This window comes from Schistocerca nitens, chromosome 5 (assembly GCF_023898315.1).
Source record: "Schistocerca nitens isolate TAMUIC-IGC-003100 chromosome 5, iqSchNite1.1, whole genome shotgun sequence".
In the NCBI taxonomy this organism is placed as follows: Eukaryota; Metazoa; Arthropoda; class Insecta; order Orthoptera; family Acrididae; genus Schistocerca; species Schistocerca nitens.
Genome location: NC_064618.1, coordinates 758,985,453 through 759,007,175, shown reverse-complemented (window position 1 = coordinate 759,007,175; position 21,723 = coordinate 758,985,453). Strand labels below are relative to the sequence as shown.

Genomic DNA, 21,723 nt, shown 5'->3' with positions numbered 1-21,723 from the left:
CAGGAGGTTTACGGGAAGGTGGGATATATTGCAGGGAGAGTCCCCACCCACGCAATTCAGAAAAGTTGGTGTTGGTAGGAAGGATCCAAATGACAGGCTATGAAGCAGTCACTGTAATGAAGGACATTGTCTTCAGTTAAAACTTCCAGGCTGAGAGGCCGTGGTCGATGTATAAAATTTCCTTTATACATCGACCATGGCCTCTCAGCCCGGAAGTTTTAACTGAAGACAACACCGGCCGTGAAACCCTACATTGTATGAAGGACAGCGTGTCGGGCAGCATGCTCAGCAACTGGGTGGTCCAGCTGTTTCTTGGTCACAGTTTGTTGGTGGCCATTCATGCAGACAGTACTAATTAAAAGAAGCTGCTGATCAAAACAAAGACCACTGTTGTTGAATATCAGATAAAATTGGATTCCACTTCTTAGTTAAAGGGAAAAGCTTATCCCTATTAATCCTACTGTCAAATTTACGATGGAAGTTGAAAAGGATGGAAAACTTCCTCATCTTGATATTTTGGTTCACAGAAATGACGGTGGGATTTTGGGGCATAGTGTCATAGTGTATATCATAAATCTATGCATACTGATTGTTATCTTCATGCAACTAGCTGTCATCCACCACACCAAAGCAACTGTGGTCTTGCAGACTTTGGTGAGGAGAGCCTATGCTATTTGCAAAACAGAAAATTCAATACAGAAATTGGACCATCTTAAAGCCGTTTTTTAGCAGAATGGTTATACTGACCAAATCTGTTACTTTTTTTTTACCCTTTGCTGCAAGTAAATCCTGGAAAATTTCAACAATTTTAAGAATATATGACATCAAATGTGTATTTACACACATCAAAAAAAGTTTTGCTTCACCCCGGTTCCCAGAACTCCTGAAGATAGACATTGACTGTGGATATTGTATCACAGACACAGTCCCTTTGACTGTTAAGAGATGCCACTAAACCTGCCCAAAGATGTAAACAACCATACATGAATTTATTTATTTTATTTATTTATATTTATTTATATACTTGTTCCACAGATCTGTACATGTGAGCAAGTCACTCAGATGTGGAATGTGTCAATGTACATAATAAAATACATAGAATAAAGACATTGTTATAGTATTAATAACAGTGCACAAAAGTCATACTTATTAGCTTAAAAACTAGTCAACATAAATGTGAAGATAGCAGTTTCATATTTAGGGCATTATTGCATCTATTTTAACCTTGAACAGTAATCAAAACTTCCCACTTTGGGTTTAAAAGTGACCCAAAAATGGAAATGAGAAAAACAGGAATTTTTACATTAGGGCATTATTACATTAGTTTAACAGTAAACAGTGTCAAAAAATTTAAAAACATCTTTCCAATCTGGGTTTTACTTATTTCTCTGAAGGAATTCCTCTAGTGAATAAAGTGAGGTCTCAAGTAAATAATTTTCCAAGCTACGTTTAAATACTGATGTACTACTCCTTATACTTTTGATGCTGTTGGGTAGGGAATTGAAAATTTTTGTTCCAGCGTACTTTACCCCTTTCTGAATAAGTGTCAAGTTCTTTAACTCACAGTGGAAATCCTCTTTTCTTCTGGTGTTATGTTCATGATGTAGGCAATTCGTTTCATACAGAGTGGGGTTATTTATTATGAAGCACATCAGTGAATATATGTACTGAGATGTTGCTGTCAGTATTTCAAGTCGTTTAAAAAGATTTCGACATGAGGTTCATGAGGGTACACCACAAATGATTCTTATTGCTCTTTTTTGTGCTGTGAGGATTTTCTTTGCGGCAGGTGAATTGCCCCAGAAGATGATGCCATAACACATGACTGAATGAAAATAGCCAAAGTAAGCTGACTTTGAGATGGTAATATCATTGAAGTGTGACAAAATTTGTAAAGCAAATGTTGCCGACGTCAGCCGCGCCTATAAGATGGACGGGGTCCAACAGCTGATCAGTTCCAGTCATTACCCAAGGAAGGAGATACACGGCTCATGTTGTCTGTAGTTCAACCATGCCTAGATGGTCAATACCATGGTTCGATCATGTCCACGTTGTTACTTTGGGCCAGGAAGGGCTCTCAACAAGGGAAGTGTCCAGGAGTCTCTGAGTGAACCAAAGCGATGTTGTTCGGACATGGAGGAGATACAGAGAGACAGGAACTATCAATGACATGCGTCGCTCAGGCTGCCCAAGGGCTACTACTGCAGTGGATGACCGCTACCTAAGGATTATGGCTCGGAGGAACCCTTACAGCAACACCACCATGTCGAATAATGCTTTTTGTGCAGCCACAGGATGTCGTGTTACAACTCAAAATGTCACAATAGGCTGCATGATGCGCAACTTCACTCCTGATGTCCATGGCAAGGTCCATCTTTGCAACCACGACACCAGGCAGCATGGTACAGATGGGCCCAACAACATTCCAAGTGGACCACTCAGGACTGGCATCACATTCTCTTCAGTGATGAGTGTTGCATATGCCTTCAAAGAGACATGTTTGGAGGCAACCCGGTCAGGCTGAACGCCTCATACACACTGTCCAGCAAGTACAGCAAGGTGGAGGTTCCCTGCTGTTTTTGGGGCATTATGTGGGACCAATGTACGTCACTGGTGGTGATGGAAGGCGCCATAACAGCTGTACGATACGTGAATGTCATCCTCCGACCGATAGCGCAATCCTATTGAGAGCATATTGACGAGGCATTCATCTTCATGGACGACAATTCGTGCCCCCAGCACGCACATCTTGTGAATGACTTCCTTCAGGATAATGACAACGCTCGACTAGAGTGGCCAGCATGTTCTCCAGACGTGAACCCTATCAAACATACCTGGGATAGATTGAAAAGAGCTGTTTATGAATGATGTTACCCACCGACCACTCTGAGGCATCTACGCCGAATCGTTATTGAGGAGTGGGACAATCTGGACCAACAGTGCCTTGACGAACTTGTGGATAGTATGCCACGATGAATACAGGCATGCATCAATGCAAGAGGACGTGCTACTGGGTATTAGAGGTACCTGTGTGTACAACAATCTGGACCGCTACCTATGAAGGTCTCACTGTATGGTGCTACAACATGCAATGTGTGGTTTTCATGACCAGTAAAAATGGCCGAAATAATGTTTATGTTGATTCTATTCCAATTTTCTGTACAGGTTCCCAAACTCTCAGAACTGAGGTGATGCAAACTTGTTTTGATGTGTGTATATCACTGGCTAAGATAAAAGCCCTTCTTGGATCAGTACAGGATGACTTGGGACTGAAGAAACCCAGAGAATACAATATTCCTTGACACTATGGGATGGCTTATACTGGCCAAACTATCCAGACCGATGCATAGAACACCACTGTCACACTTACAGAGGCAGAACACTGTCTTAATGAGGGACATAAGATGATATGTAATGTGGCACAAATGATCACTCCTTCTTCTTGATACCAGGAATGTGTTCTAAGGAAATTTACTGAATTTTGATTATTTGATAATATTATTAATAGGGATAAGGATTTCCCTTTAAGTAAGATGTGGAATTCAATTTTATCTTATTTCAACAACAACAACAGTCTTCATTAAGCACAGCGGTTTCTTTTAATTAGTGTTCTGCTAGCGGTATATCATTCTGCTTATTTCTTCCACCAGTGTGCTACTAGTTCACATGCACATCCAGTGATGCCAGCTGGTTGAGGATGACTTGGTCATCAGTTGATACTGTTGGGTCTTCCAAGACTTGCTCAGAGAGTTTTAATGCGACACAGTGCCTGAATTTGGCAAAGTTTATCACAGTTCTCTTTCAACACCTTGCAACATTGTATATTGTGAAAGACTTTTCTCCAAAACTGGCCTTGTTTATGAACACAAGCGAAATTGGCTATCACCTCTTAATGCAGAGAAATTTGTATTCATTCACCATAATTTGCCTCTACTTCAGTATGAGTAATAATTTATTATGTTGTCAAAATTTTAATAAATGGTGTATTGATTTGAACATATTGTGATTTTATTTGCGTTTGGAGCATTGCACATGTCAATTTTATGAACTTTTCATAATTTATTGAACTCTTGTATCCACCAGATGTTGACCTACTAATTGGTATCTAACTGGGTAAAATTAGGCTGTATAGTCCAGAAACCAGATAGTTGCCAGATATCCGTTTCATCTCTAATATTTATTACTCTCCTCATCTAATATTTCTATTTTTTGATACCTGCTCACTAAGTAAGATTTTATATATTGAATTTTGTGCCACTCATACACAAGAATTTTAGCTTTTCAAAATGAATCTTGTGGTTAACTAAATCAAAAGCTTTTGATAGGTTGTGGAACACCCCAATTGCTGAGTATTTCCTGTCGAGTGTTTTGTGAACAAAGCCAATAAATTCTTGCATTGATACTCTTCTCAGTTATGTAGCTGGATAATTTAGTTATCTTGACATAATATTTCAATGGACCAACTGGCTGTCATCTTCAGATGAGTATGCTGATGTGCAGTCTCACCAGAACTGAGTTTCAAACAGAATAACATTAGGTGATCACCAAATATAAGGCTTGAGATTGCTTTCAATCTGAACTGTCTTCAAATGACAGTCACCCATGCCACAATTACAAACGTTTCTTGATTCTCACACTGACTGTTATTCCAATTTTCATTTGCCACCTTGTTAAATCAATCCCAGATAATGTCGCGACCTTCACAAGTAATAGTTGATTCAGATTCATCTCTTCTACTTCTTTTAGCAGGCATTGGAAGATTCTTTGCAAAATATGAAAAGGATCTTCTGCTAAGCTCTTTCATCATTAGCAACCTCCAAGTCTTAGGTCTAGACATGTTACAATCCAATAATTTGGATCTTCATTTAAGGAGAAGAAACAGATTTCTAATCCAACTTTCAACGAGGCCATCGTGTGGTAACTCAAGGGATCTTGGTGCTGCTTTGTCCTTATTTAAACTGTTATTTAATGCCACAACATGTGGTATTACTTCAGATATACAGGAGAGATCAGAATTTATTTTTGTAATTTCTGCAAAGGACTTTAAAAGCTTAATGCATTGTTCCATCAAGCACCACTGATGAGATATCAAATTAGTATGCATATTGCAATCAGCGACACAGTCTGGTCTTGTTTCAACAGGCGCTCTACCATATAAAGGATGGTATTCCACCTCATACTGGTACCTTGCACCATGTTTGGGTTAAGTTAGCTCCTTTAGAATTGCTAACTCTTTTCTTGAGCTAAGCTTGAATGACTTAAGTACATTATGAGATGTCAACCCGTAGTGATAATTCCAATTTCAGGCTGGACCTTCAATGACTCAGTTACAAACCTCTAAAGCGAATGGGTGAAATATCTACCAGAATCATACTTAGCTGCTCAACACCTTTCACTGTGTTACTGCCACTCTAATGAATGAGTAAATGTATTTTGCTTTGGTCAATTTCCCAATGATCTGTGATAGTATTAAGCTTCCTTACCATATTTTCTTCAGTGCCAGAACCTAGAAAATGTTTCATAGAAAGAACTCTGTTCCATCAGTGTAATTGTGAGAGCATCTGAAGTGCTTCTTTTTCATAAATTCTGTTGTAGATCATGGGTGCCTAACAACCGTGTAGGTACATCAGTGGCTCTAACTTTATTAATTGCATTGAAATTATCTGGATGTTTTAAATTCAAATGATTTTTCATAGGTGGAATACGAGGGAAACATTCCACATAGGAAAAATATATCTAAAAACAAAGATGATGTGACTTACCAAATGAAAGTGCTGGCAGGTCGACAGACACACAGACGAACACAAACATACACACAAAATTCAAGCTTTCGCAACAAACAGTTGCCTCATCAGGAAAGAGGGAAGGAGAGGGAAAGACGAAAGGATGTGGGTTTTAAGGGAGAAGGTAAGGAGTCATTCCAATCCCGGGAGCGGAAAGACTTACCTTAGGGGGAAAAAAGGACGGGTATACACTCGCACACACACACATGTCCATCCATATGTGTGGATATCAGTTGGTTTTTTGTAACTACATCTGCTTATCTACATCGTATCATGACTCTGAAGACATTGCTGTTTGTAACTCCCCACAGATGTTCCTCTGCTCTCTGGCCAGTGATGCGTGTCACTATCAATATGTCCAAAGTGCCAAAGTCTAACCATTGCATGCATGCAACACCACGTGAGCTTGTCGTAATTGCAGGCAATTTGGCACAGGTCATTATCAATGAGTCTGACAGTAATGTCATCTGGTTTGAAGTTCTGAGAGCGAGCCTAATGATAACAGGGTGTGTTGCGTTGGGGGTTGGCTGCCTATGCACTGGATAGTGGCTGGTTGTAACCATTGTTGTTATTGTCATTTGGAACAATGTTCTCCAGGAGAAACCAGGCTGGTTTCATGTGGTTAATTGAAGCATTTGTTGATTTATCATTAATTAGAATGATAAACACAGGACTTTGAAAGATCCTCTGTATAGTGGCTACAGTGCCAACTGGACCACGCCACCTAATAACGTGATGTGTTTGCAATGTGAGAGAACTTTGTCTACAAAGAACTTGGGTGCCAAGTGTGAAGTGGGAGGTCCTTTACCCCTGAACCAGTGCAAGCAGGTCCATTTGCTTAAGGTCTTGTGTGGGTAGAATGATCTCAGCACGAAGCACCAGGGATTCACCACATAATATCTCGGCAAGGGACAAAGCTCCTTCTTGAAAGCGTTTCAGATGCCGAGTACTACCCATGATAATGCTTCAGTCCATAACCTGCCAAGGCAGATGAGGGCTGCTTTGAGAGTCCTATTGCACCACTAGACTAGCCCATTAACTCTGGGGGCGACAGCCTGTAGTGCAGTTGCTTTTGATTCCACAAAGGTTACACAGTGCGCCAAAGAGTGTTGACTTCAACTGGCGGCCTTGGTCTGCAATTATTATGTCTGGTGTGCCAAAATGCACTATCCATGTTTCTACAACGGTGCGGGCTGTAGACTCGGCCATGATGTCCTTGAGGGGGACCGCTTGCACCCAACGGGACACACTATCGTTGAGAGTAGATAACTGAATCCCTTCAACTCTGGAAGAGGTCCAAAGAGATCGATGTGGACATTGTGGAAGCAAGCTTTTGGACTAATTGTGGTTGTGCATGTCTTGTGACTTTGCTGCATTGGCACAGTACACCTATGTGGAACAGCCTGTAGAGTTAGTCAAAAATTGTTTGATACATTGTTTGTGGCACCAAAGGTTGTAACATGTTAAGAGAGACATCACAGAAGATCGGTGTTTCACTGCTCAGAACAGTGCACCATCCAATTTGTAGGTTGGTAGCATCAATTTTGCATTGATTACACTGTTGCACTGGCTGGTGACTAGCTTCTCATAATCAAAATGAAGGGAAATGAAACTGATTCATCATAAGCAGTCAATGGTAAGATCGTCAGGTGGTGGAAGTCCATAGAATACTGGGCAAAATATCCAGGCATTGATAGCATTGGGGGGCTGATGTCCTCCGATGGACGGCATATGACATCAGCAAGAGGTTTATGGTCTTAAGCACTATAATATATCAATCTTCAATATCTTCATGGAAGTAGATCACCACCTCATAAATGACAAGAAGTTCTCTGTCAAATGTTGACTATTTGACCTGAGAGGATGTAAGTTTTCGCAAGAAGACTCAAAGGGGCTGTGCCCCTCCCAGCCACTAACTGCTGTAGTACGGCACCAATCGCAGTGTCACTTGCATTGGTGATGATTAAGAGTTGTGCATTTGGGATGGGATCTTTAGTGAGTTCAAATGCATCCTTCATCTTTGGAGTCCACCCAATCTTTCTTCTCCCTTGCATGTTAGATTCTGCCAGAATCAATGAAGCTTATGATAAGTCTGGGAATTTTGGGGAAGGGGAGGCTGTCTTACGGTGTTGGCTTGATCTAGGGTCGGTCTCATCCCTGCAGCACAAACTATGTGACAAGGAACGTAACTTCCATTTTCGATAACTGGGAGGATTTGTCCTCATCGTGCATAACACACCCATCTTTTATGGCATGAGGAACCAATTCAAGGTGTCAGTTATGGTCTTCAGGCACATTTGAAAAATGAGAATGTCATCCAGACAGGTGTAACAGAAATCAAACCGAGAAAGCTTCCGGTCATTGAAGTGCTGCCTTTTTTTGCCATGTGCTCAGGGTCATTGGCCATGCACGTACTAGCAGGGTGGGCAGAGAGTCATGGTCAGTTGGTGAGAACAAGACTGTGCCCACTTCCTTGGGCTATATGGAGTGGCAGGTGCATGGGAAGACTTGGGGTTGCTCATGCACTAGACCGAGCAGTGGATGTGTCCTTGATGCGCCGTATGAACGTCATGTTCCTGGCACAGAAAGCACTAGAAGCTGCATGACAATTGTTATAATGCTGATCTGCCAATGACAGTTTTTCTGATGTAATGACATACTCCCTGAATGTGTTGACGTATGTGAAATCATCATAATGGGCAGTGAATTATGTTGTGTAAGAATGAAATTGTCGGCGTGAACAGCCCTTGAATGCAGCAACCTGTATCGTGGTACAGGAGCATAGCATTTTGTACATCCAGAGAGAAATGGAAGTGATGCAGGAATTTGATTCCCATTACTGGTTCCATGAGATCCAGGCGAGTTGGTGATGAGGAGCCAGTTGTAAGGTACATGTGGTAGACCGTGCAGTGTACGCTTTGATTTATTATCCACAAGCAATTGTGGGCGCTGACATTTCATCAAATGTCAATGTCCTCCTCAGTGGTATTGAGTTAATGTCAGATCTGGCGTCCACCAAAAAGTGCTTTCTTGAACTGAGGGCGAAGATGTACAATCGGGATCCCAGATGTGCAATCAAGGGCACGTGTGCTTGAGTCATCTTAAGTGATGGTCAGAGATTTGACAGTCCAAAGCAAGCCAATGCGCATACTGCAGCCCATGCATGAAGTGTGAGAATGCACAAGGTGCTCAACAGTTACATGCAGTAGTGACAGACTGACAATGGTACCAGCACAGCTGCGACCTTGAGGCACCCGCAGCATCTGTGACTTTTTTGGCAGGTAATGCTGTTGTGGTGTGTAGGTTGCTCATTGTTCCTTTTGGGCAGGAGGCAGTGACATCACCTTCATGCGTATCTGTGGAGGATTGAGTCAGATCAACCAGCAGGGAGTCCGGCAATGGTCATGTACTGCATGGTGTGGACTAATTCACATTGTTGATTTTCTGGCTGGGCAGTAATATTGTAAATATTCTGTTTGCCTGAGTCAACTGTTCCTCCAGGGATTCAGCTTCATGTGATATCACAGCCAATTGTAGTTTTGGTGGAAGTTTAGCAATCCATAGTGTCAAAAGGGCAGCATGCAGCATGGGATTAATGTCAAGTATAGCTCAGAGTCATCACCAAAGCTGAGACAGTATTAAGTCATTCTATTGTTAATCATAGATAGCTCAGTTTTCTGTGAGTTGTGACAGTGCAGATTTGGTTGCATCATGCTTGTTTTAGGTAAGTAGTGTTAATATAATGACACTGATTTGGTTGGTATGTTCCATCAGATGACCGAGATCACGTTGACGAATCGGATGTCATCATCTGGAATGCCTAATGAACTGAATACGTACTCCATGGCAGTGAACCATGAAGTGGGTTGTTCTGGTCGTAAAGGTGGCAATTTAGGCTGGGAACAGAGTCTGTGAGGTAGGTAATGGCTGTGATATGGCTTGATTATGGTCAGTCAAAACAGTGGACTCGTAGCCATGGTAAACTCATGTTTTATCACAGGTCAGTGATCTACACATTGACTACACTGTCAGCACAAGATGTTCTGTGGAGCTTCCAGAGCTGCATTTACAGCAAAAGATGGCCACAATGTTAACATGCCTTAAAATGATTCATACAAAAACTTGCATGATGCATCTTGCAGCTCACACAAGGTCACCACTATGGAAGTATTTCCCTATCAGGTGACACAGAATGTACACATACACAGAATTGAGAAGATTGATGGTGAATACACTGGCTGGTTGCATAACTTCGTAGTGTTTTTTTCATATTATTAGTAAACACAAAAGGTACACATAACAGAAACTTTAGTCATCAATAATATATTCTCTTTCACTGTTTACAACAGTCTACCAACACTGGGGTAATTTTTTGATTCCGTGACTTCTGGTTTTGAGGTGATTAACTCACCAAGCCATGTTCAGAGGACATTTTCATCTGCAAAGAAAGTTCCTTTAAGTTGTTGGATACAGTGGAAAAGAAGAAAATCTGAGGGTGCAAGGTCAGGTGAATAAGGTGGGTGCAGAATGGCTTCCCAATCCAACTCCTGTATAGTGCTTTCTGTCAGACCAGCAAAATGCGGATAGGCATTATCGAGAAGTAGCATCTCGTCACACAGTCTTCCTTGTCATTGTTCTTTTCACCTGCAAGACATCTCAGTGGTTGACAATAAATGTCAGCAGTGATGGTTATATCTCGGGGAGCAATTCGCAGTACACCACACTGTCGCTGTTCCAACAGATGCATAACATTATCTTTTATGGATGCATGCAGGTTTTTGTACAGGGAACTGCTGCTTTGTTTGGGCTCAACCTGTCTTAGTATAAAGACATCATTTCTCATCACCAGTAATGATGCAGGATAGGAATGGTCGGTGTTGTCCATGAGCCAACTGATGACAAACTAGCAGAGATGCACGTATTTCCACCTCCTGATTTTTGTGATTTTGGCTTAGAGAATGTAGTACCCACACACCTAATTTTTTAACCTTCTCCACCAGTGCAAATGTTGGACAATGATGGAATGATCACAGTTCAACACATTCACCAGTTCTCAAGTACATTGATGAGCATCATCAATGGATTAATACATGGTGCAAATGTTTGTGGCTGCCGTCACTGTGTCACCCCTCTACTGAACTCAGAACAGAACAATATGTTGGAAATGTTATGTTTTCTCCACTTGGCACTCCATTCTGTAGTATCCACAGCTCAAAATGGCAATATGTAAACTCAATAGCAACACTGACAATTGATAAATAAACCATAGCAACCGGAATACCAACATGCAAAACAAAAATGGTACAAATACTTTATTCACAAAGCACGGTACATCAACATGCCTACATCATATCACGACTAGGAACACACTGCTTTCTTTGACACACTCATAGATATTCTTCTGCTCTCTGGATAGTGATGTGTGTCACTATTGATACTCCCCCCCGCCCTCCGCCATACCTCACTGATCAGTTTAATTAAAAAATTCAAAACAAAAGCTATTTCCCTCTCTATCATGAGAAGTTTGAACTCAGCACCACAAACAAACAGCAAACTTCATTATTATCATTGTTTATATAAAATATACCCAAACAGGTGAGATTTTTTTACCAGTGCTTTTTTCATAATTTATCTTTCAATAAATTATTTTCAGTAGAAGCATTAAGTAACAAGTGAAAGTGAGAACTCCAAAATGTGAAATTTGAGCTCAGCATCAAAAACAAACTTTTTATTATCACTGTTTATATTAGAATATTCCCAAAGGACATTTTTTTAAAATTTATCTTGTAATTAACAAATTATTTTCAGTAATAACCTCAAATAACAACAACTGAAAGTGATCAAATTCGCAACAAATCTAATAGCTAAGTCAATCACTCAATATCTGATTTGTTTATTTATTTATTTTATTATCCATCTTTAGGCATTAAAAATGCAATTGATGTCATCATTTGTGTACATATACAGTTTACATAACTAACAGAAGTGGTGTAATATATTGAAGATCATTATTGTCTAATAAGATACAAAAATTTGTCCTTGATGCTGCACAAGGTATTTGCATTATATTTACATGTATAAGTTTAATCTAAGTGAAACTATATTAGTACCGGTACTTAAAATCATCTTTAGTGCACTTCACTCATGAATGACAATGCCCGAATTTATCCAAATTCACCTGAACATCTGCATCTGATCTTTGCAAGCTTGTTCAGACATACACGTTATGACATGCTCTGTGGCCTTGTTCATCTCAATATCCGGCCACTAGGTATCCAACATGTAGATGGCTGGACATCTGATGTGTGCGTCCAACCAATCAGCTATCCATTTAATCTTTAATAAATATTACTCAGACTTGGGGAAGAGTCTAAATGGTATATCACAGGGAAGAGTTCTATGGCTACTGCTTTTCTTGGTATATATTAATAACCTTCCTTATGAAGTTCAACAGAAATCCATCCTATTTTTGGATGGCATCAATATTTTAACTGTGGGTGTGGATCTGGAAGAAGCTACAAACAGAGCTGAAAGAGTTTTATTTAGGCTAGACAGTTAGTTTGGAAATAATAAATGGATACTACCCTGGAAAAGAAGGGTCTCCACCTTGATGATAAACTAACATTAATGAAGCACATCATCAACATACGTAGTAAATCAAATTCAGTCTCTTATGCATTATGGAAGTTAGCCAAAACTGTTAGTACAGTAGACCCTCATTTAGCCGAATTTCAAGGGACCGAAAAATAGCCCAATTTGGTTTAACGAAGTTTGAATTAATGAGGATTATTTTTTGTTTTCTTTTTTGTTTTTTGGGTAAAAATATGTGATTGTTGAGTTCACTTTTTCAATTGCTACAGTCACTAACAAAGAGTCTAGTGTGAGCAGCCAGAGATAACAGTCATGTGTGTGTGTGTGTGATTTATGTTTACTTGTGTGAAAGCAAGAGTGGTTTTTTCTTATTTGATTAAGGCTTTGGTTGTAGGTTTAATGAGTAACCATTTTTTTCTTTTTTTCATTGTGCTGTCTACAACTCAATGTGTCATCTTCACAGTGAGTGCAATCTACCCTTTCTATAATTGTTGATATTCAAACCCAGAAATTCCCTTTTCCTGGACAATTTTGAACCTATTCTTGAAGCATGGGGACAGACAATGGAATCTGCGAGTGCATGTGTTGGAACCATTTGAACCACAAATCCCCCCATTTCTTCATGTTTCACTGGTCTCGTGCACTTGTTCTTTCCTTTAAATGAAGTGTTCGTCAGGTATGCCTCTATTCTCCGTCTTCAAACAGTCAGCAAGCTCCGTATGTTGTTGCATGTCGTGCTGTATATGGTCTGCTCAGCAATTCCTCTCTTCCCTTGCCCTTGGGTTTAATGCTGTGCAAAGTGTCACATGATCAGCAAGCAAGTGATCTGGCCACTAGTGCAAAATTACAGTACAGTGAGAAAAATTGTGTGAAATGTGTAACGGAAAATACTGTCGTGCACAGCACTACATAAGTACATACTTGTTTGGTTTATACAAAAAAAATAAGATATGAAATTTGTAAGTTTGAGACCAAATTTTAGTTTGCAGTACAAATTATCTGAAATTCGGTATAAGCAGTAGATTTTTCAGTGTACTTCGACTGGACCCGAACAGCTAGTACGGGTTAACCAAGTTTTCGGTTCACCCAGTTTCATAATAACAAGGATCTACTGCATGGAAGCCCTTAAAAGATTTTACTCTATAACTCTGAATCAATTATGTCATATAGAACAGAACCAAAATTCAAACTTCTAGATATTTTTACATACACACTAAGACAAACATTAGCCAGTTAAAGGAAAATGAGGAAGTACATCAATAAGGAACAAGAAGTTGTTTGAAACTAAGAGCAATTCAACACATGACAGGTCATTATGAGAAAAGCATAATATACATGCGGATACATGGATTATCTTCCAAACAATACCAGCCAAATAAAGAACATTAACTCCTTTAAGCATACAGCCACATAAATACTGCATAAAGATCCATTTTATTCCTTAAATGAATTTTCTGATTGTTGGAAGTTAAATCCAAAAATATGACACACACAACAGCATGAAAACGGAAGTAGCATTCATTCAATTTGGTAAACATATGAATGTATGTTAATTTAAACATTATGAATTTAGTCATAAACTACAAGGGAGAACTTAAAACACTGCAAAATGTCATATTCTTGTTGTGCTGTAATCTGTTCTCTCTATAGGCTATATAGTAGAGTACACTTTGTAAATGTCACTTCAGAGCCTACATGTAATGATTCAACATGTATCAACTGTAAATATCAAATGATGGAATGAGTAAATATACAAGCAAATAAATTATTCCTCTTACAAATCTATTAAGTACATAATTCTATGGTTGATATGAGATAGGCAATTTTAGTACAAGAAAAGTTAACATACATTGTGACTTATAGAATAAACAACCATTATAGGATAAAAAAATTACAATGGACATACTGAGCCATCTGGAATTCCCACAAACATATCCTTAATACTTACATGTACATTACATACATACATACAAATATAAGGGTGGTTTCATAAATCTGGCAAATTTCCATGGAAGAATGGCTCATTTTTGTTGTACCTTCATGATTGGTATGCTTGATTATTCCAAGGATCACACAAGGAATTTCAACAATGTACACTGAATAGTTCATCATTGACATCCATCTGAATTGGCCAGACTGAAAAAGGAGAAAACCGAGTTTTGTGCTATTACTGAACATTTTCATCTGAAGGGTTGGACTGCTGCACAAATCAAATTTGGAAGAAGCTCATGTAGACTCTACATCATCATAAAAGACCAGTTACTTTTGGATTAATGAATTTAAAAGTGGTTGGACAAGTATTAAAGACTAAGTGCACTCTGCTCGTCCAACTGAGGTCACCACAAAGGAAACCATTGACAAATTCCATGATATGGTAATGCAAGATTATCGACAAAAAATTCATCAGACTGATGAGGCTGTAGGCATCTCAACTGAATGAGTGCATAATATCCTGCATGGGAGAATTGGCTATGAAGAAGCTGTGTGCAAGGTGTGTGCCATGATTGCTCACAGTCGACCAAAAGCACATATGGCACAACATTTCAACACAAGGTCTGGTGATGTTTAATCACAGACTGTAAGACCTTTTGAGCCGATCTATGACTTGACAAAACCTGATCCATCATTACACACCAGAGTCAAAATGGCAGTCAAAACAATGGACAAAGCCTGGTGAAAGTGCGCCGAAGAAGGTAAAGACTATTTTGTCAGCTGGTAAGGTGGTGGCCACTGTTTTTTGGCATTCCCAAGGAATAACCCTCACACATTACTTGCAAAGAGGCAGAACCATAACTGGACTCTACTGTGCTTCATTGTTAGATCATTTGAAACGTGTTGGCTGAAAAAAGACCAAGGTTGACACACCAAAAAGGGTTTTTTCAGCAGGGCAATTCACTAACCCACACTTCAACAATAACAATAGTGAAAAAGTATGAATTGGGCTTTGAATTGGTTCCTCATCCACCCTATTCACCAGGCTTAGCTCCAAGTGACTTCTTTCCCTTCCCTAACTTGAAACTTGGCTTGATGGGAAGAAATTTTCATGAAATGATGAAGTGACAATTGCAGTCAATGAGTAATCTGCAGAGTATGACAGAAAGTATTTTTTTCATAGGATGAAAAATCTGGAAGATTGCTGGACCAAGTGTATAGCCGTCAAAGGAGACTATGTCAAGAAGTAAGGTGATTTGTTTATGAAAAAAAAAATTCTCTTCCTTTTTTACCAGATTTATCAAACCAGGATCATATAATACTCTGATTTAAAGCATTAGAACTTCATTTTATAGAAGTATTTCCTGATGGGACTCCAATAATGGAGACAAGGTGGTTAATTGTACAAATATTTTCTTCACAAAGCGCGATACAATACCATATCCACAATGTATCACATCTCATAATGCACTGAAGTCTTTGACTCATACACAGATGTTTCTCTCCTCATTCGCCAGTGATGCATATCACAGTCAATATCCCCACAATTTCTTGAAATTGATTAACAGTGTAGAAGCACTGATAAAACAATAGTTGTCTGAATTTGACTTTCCTTTATATTATTGGTCTGATTGGTATGAAGTCCACTGGAAGATGGCTATATACAGGCTAACTATAAAGTCCATGAAATACTTCAAAAAACTGATACAGATAAGTGGCCAAGCACAACATAGCAAATGATACAGTATACGAAGGACAAACTCTCACAGCTTTTTACAATGTTTATAAATGTTCTGTGTGTCCACCCTTCATTGCACGGCACACATCTAATCAGTAGTCTATAATTCTGCCCATACCTGGCAGAGCATGTCAGGAGCGATGTTAAGAACAGCTGCTAAGATGTAATGTCTCAAGTCGTCCAGGTTATGTGGCAGGTGGTGAACATAAACGTTATCCTTGATGTAACCCCACAAGAAAAAGATCACAAAGCATCAAGTCTGGCAACTTCACAATGAAGTAGCACAAGGTCAGCAACTGCAACACGCCTATCCTGTGATGTAGCAACGTCCCATTTAGTTAATGGCATACACAATTGCGGAAATGTGGTGTGGTGCTATCTTGTTGAAAGGTGAAATCCCTGTTATCAGTTTCAAGTTGTGGCACGAGTCACAACTGCAACACATCAAGATAGGTGATACCATTGACAGTTTTCTCAGTGAAGAGGAAGGAAGACTAGAATTTAACATCCCACCAACAGTGCAGTCAATAGAGACGGAACACAAGCTCGGATTGTGAGAGGATGGGGAAGGAAATCATGCATGCCCTTTTCAAAGAAATCATCTCAGCATTTGCCTGAAGCAATTTAGGGAATCTGCAGAAAACCTTAATTTGGATGGCTAGACAGGTATTAGAACTGTTATCCTCCCAAATATGAGGATCCATGGACTGTCTTGTTAGACAAGGCACAGAATACATCAATTTTCTTGGAATTCCAGATGATTTCAACAGTACATGTGTATTCTCTGTTTCCTATATGAATATGTCGGGTATGCTGCCTTTCCTAAATAATGAAAAGTGGCTTTGATACTGAAGATTAATGTGTTTGTGAAGTCATCATTTTCAAGATGATTCTGCATATCAATGAAGAACTGCAGATGGCACAATTTATCATCATAGCTTATGGTTTGCAGAAGCTGCAGTTTGTACAGCTTCACTCTTACTGCACTTATGAAGGATTTTCCACACTGTTGGCTGAGGACTGTTAAATTCTGCACTAGCTTGATAGATAAGAGTCTGTGGAATTTCAGACCATCAGATCCCTCACATGGCCAAATGTCTGTCCTGACATGTCTGGGTGCCCCAAATGTTTTGCATTGCACAAACCTTTACCCTCTTTGTACCATTTCACTACACTGTTGTATAAAGTGGTGGTGTCTCATGAAACTTACAATGAAAAGCTCTTTGTACACTCACTACCATAAGACAACAGGCAAATTCTAACCCATAAAATACTTTCTCTGCCTACATTTTCATCAATTACAGTTCGTGGGGCCCTTGTCAGCAGTTTTAAAACTAACTTGCTGGACACACACACACACACACACACACACACACACACACACACACACACACACAAAGATGATGTGACTTACCAAACGAAAGCGCTGGCACGTCGGAGACACACAAACATACACACAAAATTCTGCTTTCACAACCAACGGTTGCCTCATCAGGAAAGAGGGAAGGAGAGGGAAAGACGAAAGGATTTGGGTTTTAAGGGGAGGGTAAGGAGTCATTCCAATCCCGGGAGCGGAAAGACTTACCTTAGGGGGAAAAAAGGACGGGTATACACTCGCACACACACACATATCCATCCACACATATACAGACACAAAATACATTTTTTCCAACGTGGAATGTTTCCTTCTAAAACAAAGATGATGTGACTTACCAAACGAAAGCGCTGGCACGTCGATAGACACACAAACAAACACAAACATACACACAAAATTCGAGCTTTCGCAACAAACTGTTGCCTCATCAGGAAAGAGGGAAGGAGAGGGAAAGACGAAAAGATGTGGGTTTGTGGGTTTTAAGGGAGAGGGTAAGGAGTCATTCCAATCCCGGGAGCGGAAAGACTTACCTTAGGGGGAAAAAAGGACGGGTATACACTCGCACACACACATATCCATCCACACATATACAGACACAAGCAGATATATATATAAAAGAGCTTATCTTTCATGTATTGTATGTTTCTTATGTTCTGTTCAGTAACCATTTAGCAATATTAATTAAAAAAAAAAAAAAAGTCCCATGGATTCTATAATTACCCTGGATTTTGATCACCAAACTTTACACAATTGTCATATAAGTGTCTTGTTTTTATATCATAGGATTGGCCATTAATGCTGCATTGTGAAACAAGTTAAGTATGTACAGAGACGCTAGGGTCAGGATTTTAAACTGTTAAAAAAGGGCCTCCAATGTAAACATTTCTTTTTAAATTACATTATTTTCTCTGGCTGGTTCTTAATATAAAAATAGTATGAGACCTGGATACATTCCCAAAAAATCAGATCACAGGTCGAAACAGAATCAAATAGATGAGGGCTATTCAGAAAGTAGGGAACGTTTCTGACTGATGCCGCTAGGCGTGCACCGATCGCGTATATTTTGGTATGTGTGTGCTCGGCAGCTCAGTCGGCATCCATCCGTGACAGTGGGAATGTCTCTGCGCATCTGGTTTTTTCAATATTCGAATTTGAAATGCGCGCTGCAATAAAAAATCCCACTATTTGTGAGGTGCAGTCTGCGATACAGATTTTGTTGGCAAAAAACCTAAAACCTACAGAAATTTATTGTGAACTGTGTTAAGTGTACGGAAACAACATAATGAGTGAATGTTCCGTCCAGAAATGGTGCATTCGGCTAAAAAATGGCAGAACCAATGATCAGGATGAAGAGAAGAGTGGACGCCTGAGCGTTGTGACTGACGATCCTGTCGCTAAAGTTGAGTTTTCACTTTCTTTTCCACAAGTTCCATGGACTTTGTTGTTTGAAATTGTCACTCAAAAGCTAGGCTACCACAAATTCTGTGCACAATGGGTGCCCAAAATGCTTACAGAGCACCATAAAGAGCAGCGAATGGGAGCAACATTGACATTTTTGGAGGCGTACCACAAACATGACGATTCATTACGGGATCAAATCGAAACCTGTGATGAGACTTGGGTGAAACACGTCAATTGCAAGACAAAATTACAGTCCATGGAGTGGGGGCACACAAGGTCCCTCCCAATAACCAAGAAAATGTTTGCAAACATGTTGATGGCACAGTGTTTTGGGATAGGCAAGATGTGCTTCTTACCGATTTTCTCGAATGTGGAGCAACCATAAATTCTGCCCAGTACTGTCAAACTTTGCACAGCCTTGGAAGAGCATTTCAAAACTAACACCGTGGAAAGGTGACGTCCAAAATTTTGTTTTTGCATGACACTGCCTGACCTTACACGGCAAACCGCACAAAAGAACTCCTTAATTCATTCAAATGGGAAATTTTCCTTCATCTGCCCTGCAGCCCCCATCTTGCAACTTCCCTATTCAGAGCACTCTCATATAAGACACATACAAGAATGACCTAGAACGAATTCAGCAACATGAAGCAGAAGGCACCAATACATCAGAGTACTCCAAAGACTTCACCTTACATGAGATCAATGCAGCACTCAAAGAAATGAAAAATAAATAAATTAATTAATTAATAATAATAAAGGCTCCAGGATTTGAGGGGGTACACCCAGAGCTCCTCATCAATTGCGGAAACAAGGCTAGTGTATTACTTCACCAATTTATGCTTTCAGGAAACATTCCAAAAACCATCAAAAGAACAAAAATTGTACCCTCTTGAGCTGCTGCTACAAGCTTTTATTACAAAAATTCATCCTTAACAGAATCAGTCCAAAGATCCACGAGTTACTCCCACCTACTGAGCAGGATTGAGACCTCACAGAAGCTGTACTACAGACCCAAGTTCTTAACTTAACCACACATATAGAAGCTGGATTCCAATGACGACTTAAAACATCAGTGGTTTCTGTTGACCTTGAAGCTGCCTATGATATAGTATGGAAACAGGGACTCATACACAAACTTGCAAGTGTTATACAGTGTCAAACCATAAATAGGCTCATAAATAACATGTCATCTGAGAGGTACATATCTAAGTGGTCCTCGGCAATCAATTAAGCACACAGAAACTTAATAATGGTCTTCTCCTGGATTAAGGTTTAGCGCTAGTTCTTTTCAACTTATGTACATCTGATCTCTCTGAAACAGAGTTGAGGAAGTTCATCTACATCTACATGGATACTCTGCAGACCTCACCAAGTGCCTGACAGATGGTTCATTGAACCACCTTCACAATAATCCTCTATTATTCCACTCTTGAACAGCAAGCAGAAAAATGAACACCTATATCTTTCCGTGTGAGCTCTGATTTCCTTTATTTTATTATGACGATCATTTCTCCCTATGTAGGTCGGTGTCAACAAAATATTTTCGCATTTGGGGGAGAAAGTTGGTGATTGAAATTTTGTGAGAAGATTCAGCTGAAACGAAAAACGCCTTTGTTTTAATGGCATCCATCCCAAATCCTGTATCTTGTCAGTGACACTCTCTCCCCTATTTCGCGAAAATACAAACCTTGCTGCTCTTCTTTGAACTTTCTTGATGTACTCTGTTAATCCTATCAGGTAAGGGTCTCAGACTATGCAGCAGTACTCCAAAAGAAGATGGACAAGCACAGTGTAGGCAGTACCTTTAGTAGATCTGTTACATTTTCTAAGTGTTCTACCAATAAAACAGTCTTTAGTTTGCCTTCCCCACAACATTTTCTTTATGTTCTTCCAACTTAAATTGTTCATAATTGTAATTCCTAGGTATTTAGTTGAATTTATGGCCTTTAGATTTGACTGATTTATCAAGTAACCGAAGTTTAACAGACTCCATTTAGCACTCACTCATGTGTATGACTTCACAGTTTTCATTATTTAGGGTCAATTACCAGTTTTTGCACCCTTCAGATATCTTTTCCAAATCGTTTTGCAATTTGTTTTGATCCTCTGATGAGTTTACTAGACAATAAATGACAGCATCATCTGCAAACAACCTAAGATGGCTGCTCATATTGTCTCCTAAATAATTTATACAGGTAAGGAACAGCAGAGGGCCTATAGCACTAACCTGGGGACACCAGAAATCACTTCTGTTTTACTCAATGACTTTCTGTCAGTTACTATGAACTGTGACCTCTATGACAGGAAATCACTAATCCAGTCATATAACTGAGACGATATTCCATAAGCACCCAATTTCATTACAAGGTGCATGTGTGTTACAGTGTCTAAAGCCTTTTCGAAATATAGAATCAATTTGAAATCCCTTGTCAATAGCATGCACTACTTCGGGTGTGTAAAGAGCTAGTTGTGTTTCACAAGAATGATGTTTTCTAAATCCATGCTGACTTTGTGTCAACAGACTGTTTTCTTTGAGGTAATTCATAATGTTATAATGCAATATATGTTCCAAAATCCTGCTGCATATTGACATTAATGATATGGACCTGTAATTTAGTGGATTACTCTTGAATATTAGTGTGACTTGTGCACTTTGCAGTCTTTGCGTACAGATCTTTTGTTGAGCAAGCAGTTGTATACGATTGTGAAGTATGGAGCTATTGCATCAGTGTACTCTGAGAGGAACCTAATTGGTATACAGTCTGGACCAGGAGACTTGCTTTTACTGATTGATTAAGTTGATTCACCACCCCGAGGATATCTACATCTAAGTTACTCATGCTGGCAGTGGTTCTTGGTTCAAATTCTGGAATATTTACTTCTTTTTCTTCTGCTTCGGT

General features: G+C 39.5%; 1 protein-coding gene across 5 annotated transcripts in view; it reads right to left on the bottom strand.

The window, feature by feature from the left end:
• LOC126259565 (glycerol kinase) overlaps window positions 1-21,723 on the bottom strand; it is a 179,913-nt gene that overhangs the window by 137,657 nt on the left and 20,533 nt on the right. Inside the window, exon 1 of one of the 5 annotated variants that reach the window (XM_049956470.1) lies at window positions 14,411-14,505. The exons of 3 other annotated variants lie outside the window; for them this stretch is intronic. In XM_049956470.1, the coding sequence (XP_049812427.1) occupies window positions 14,411-14,492 (82 nt within the window). In that variant the 5' untranslated portion in view covers window positions 14,493-14,505. Of the gene's footprint in view, window positions 1-14,410; window positions 14,506-21,723 lie in introns of those variants that run through there. One more of the 5 variants, XM_049956464.1, reaches the window with a different exon arrangement.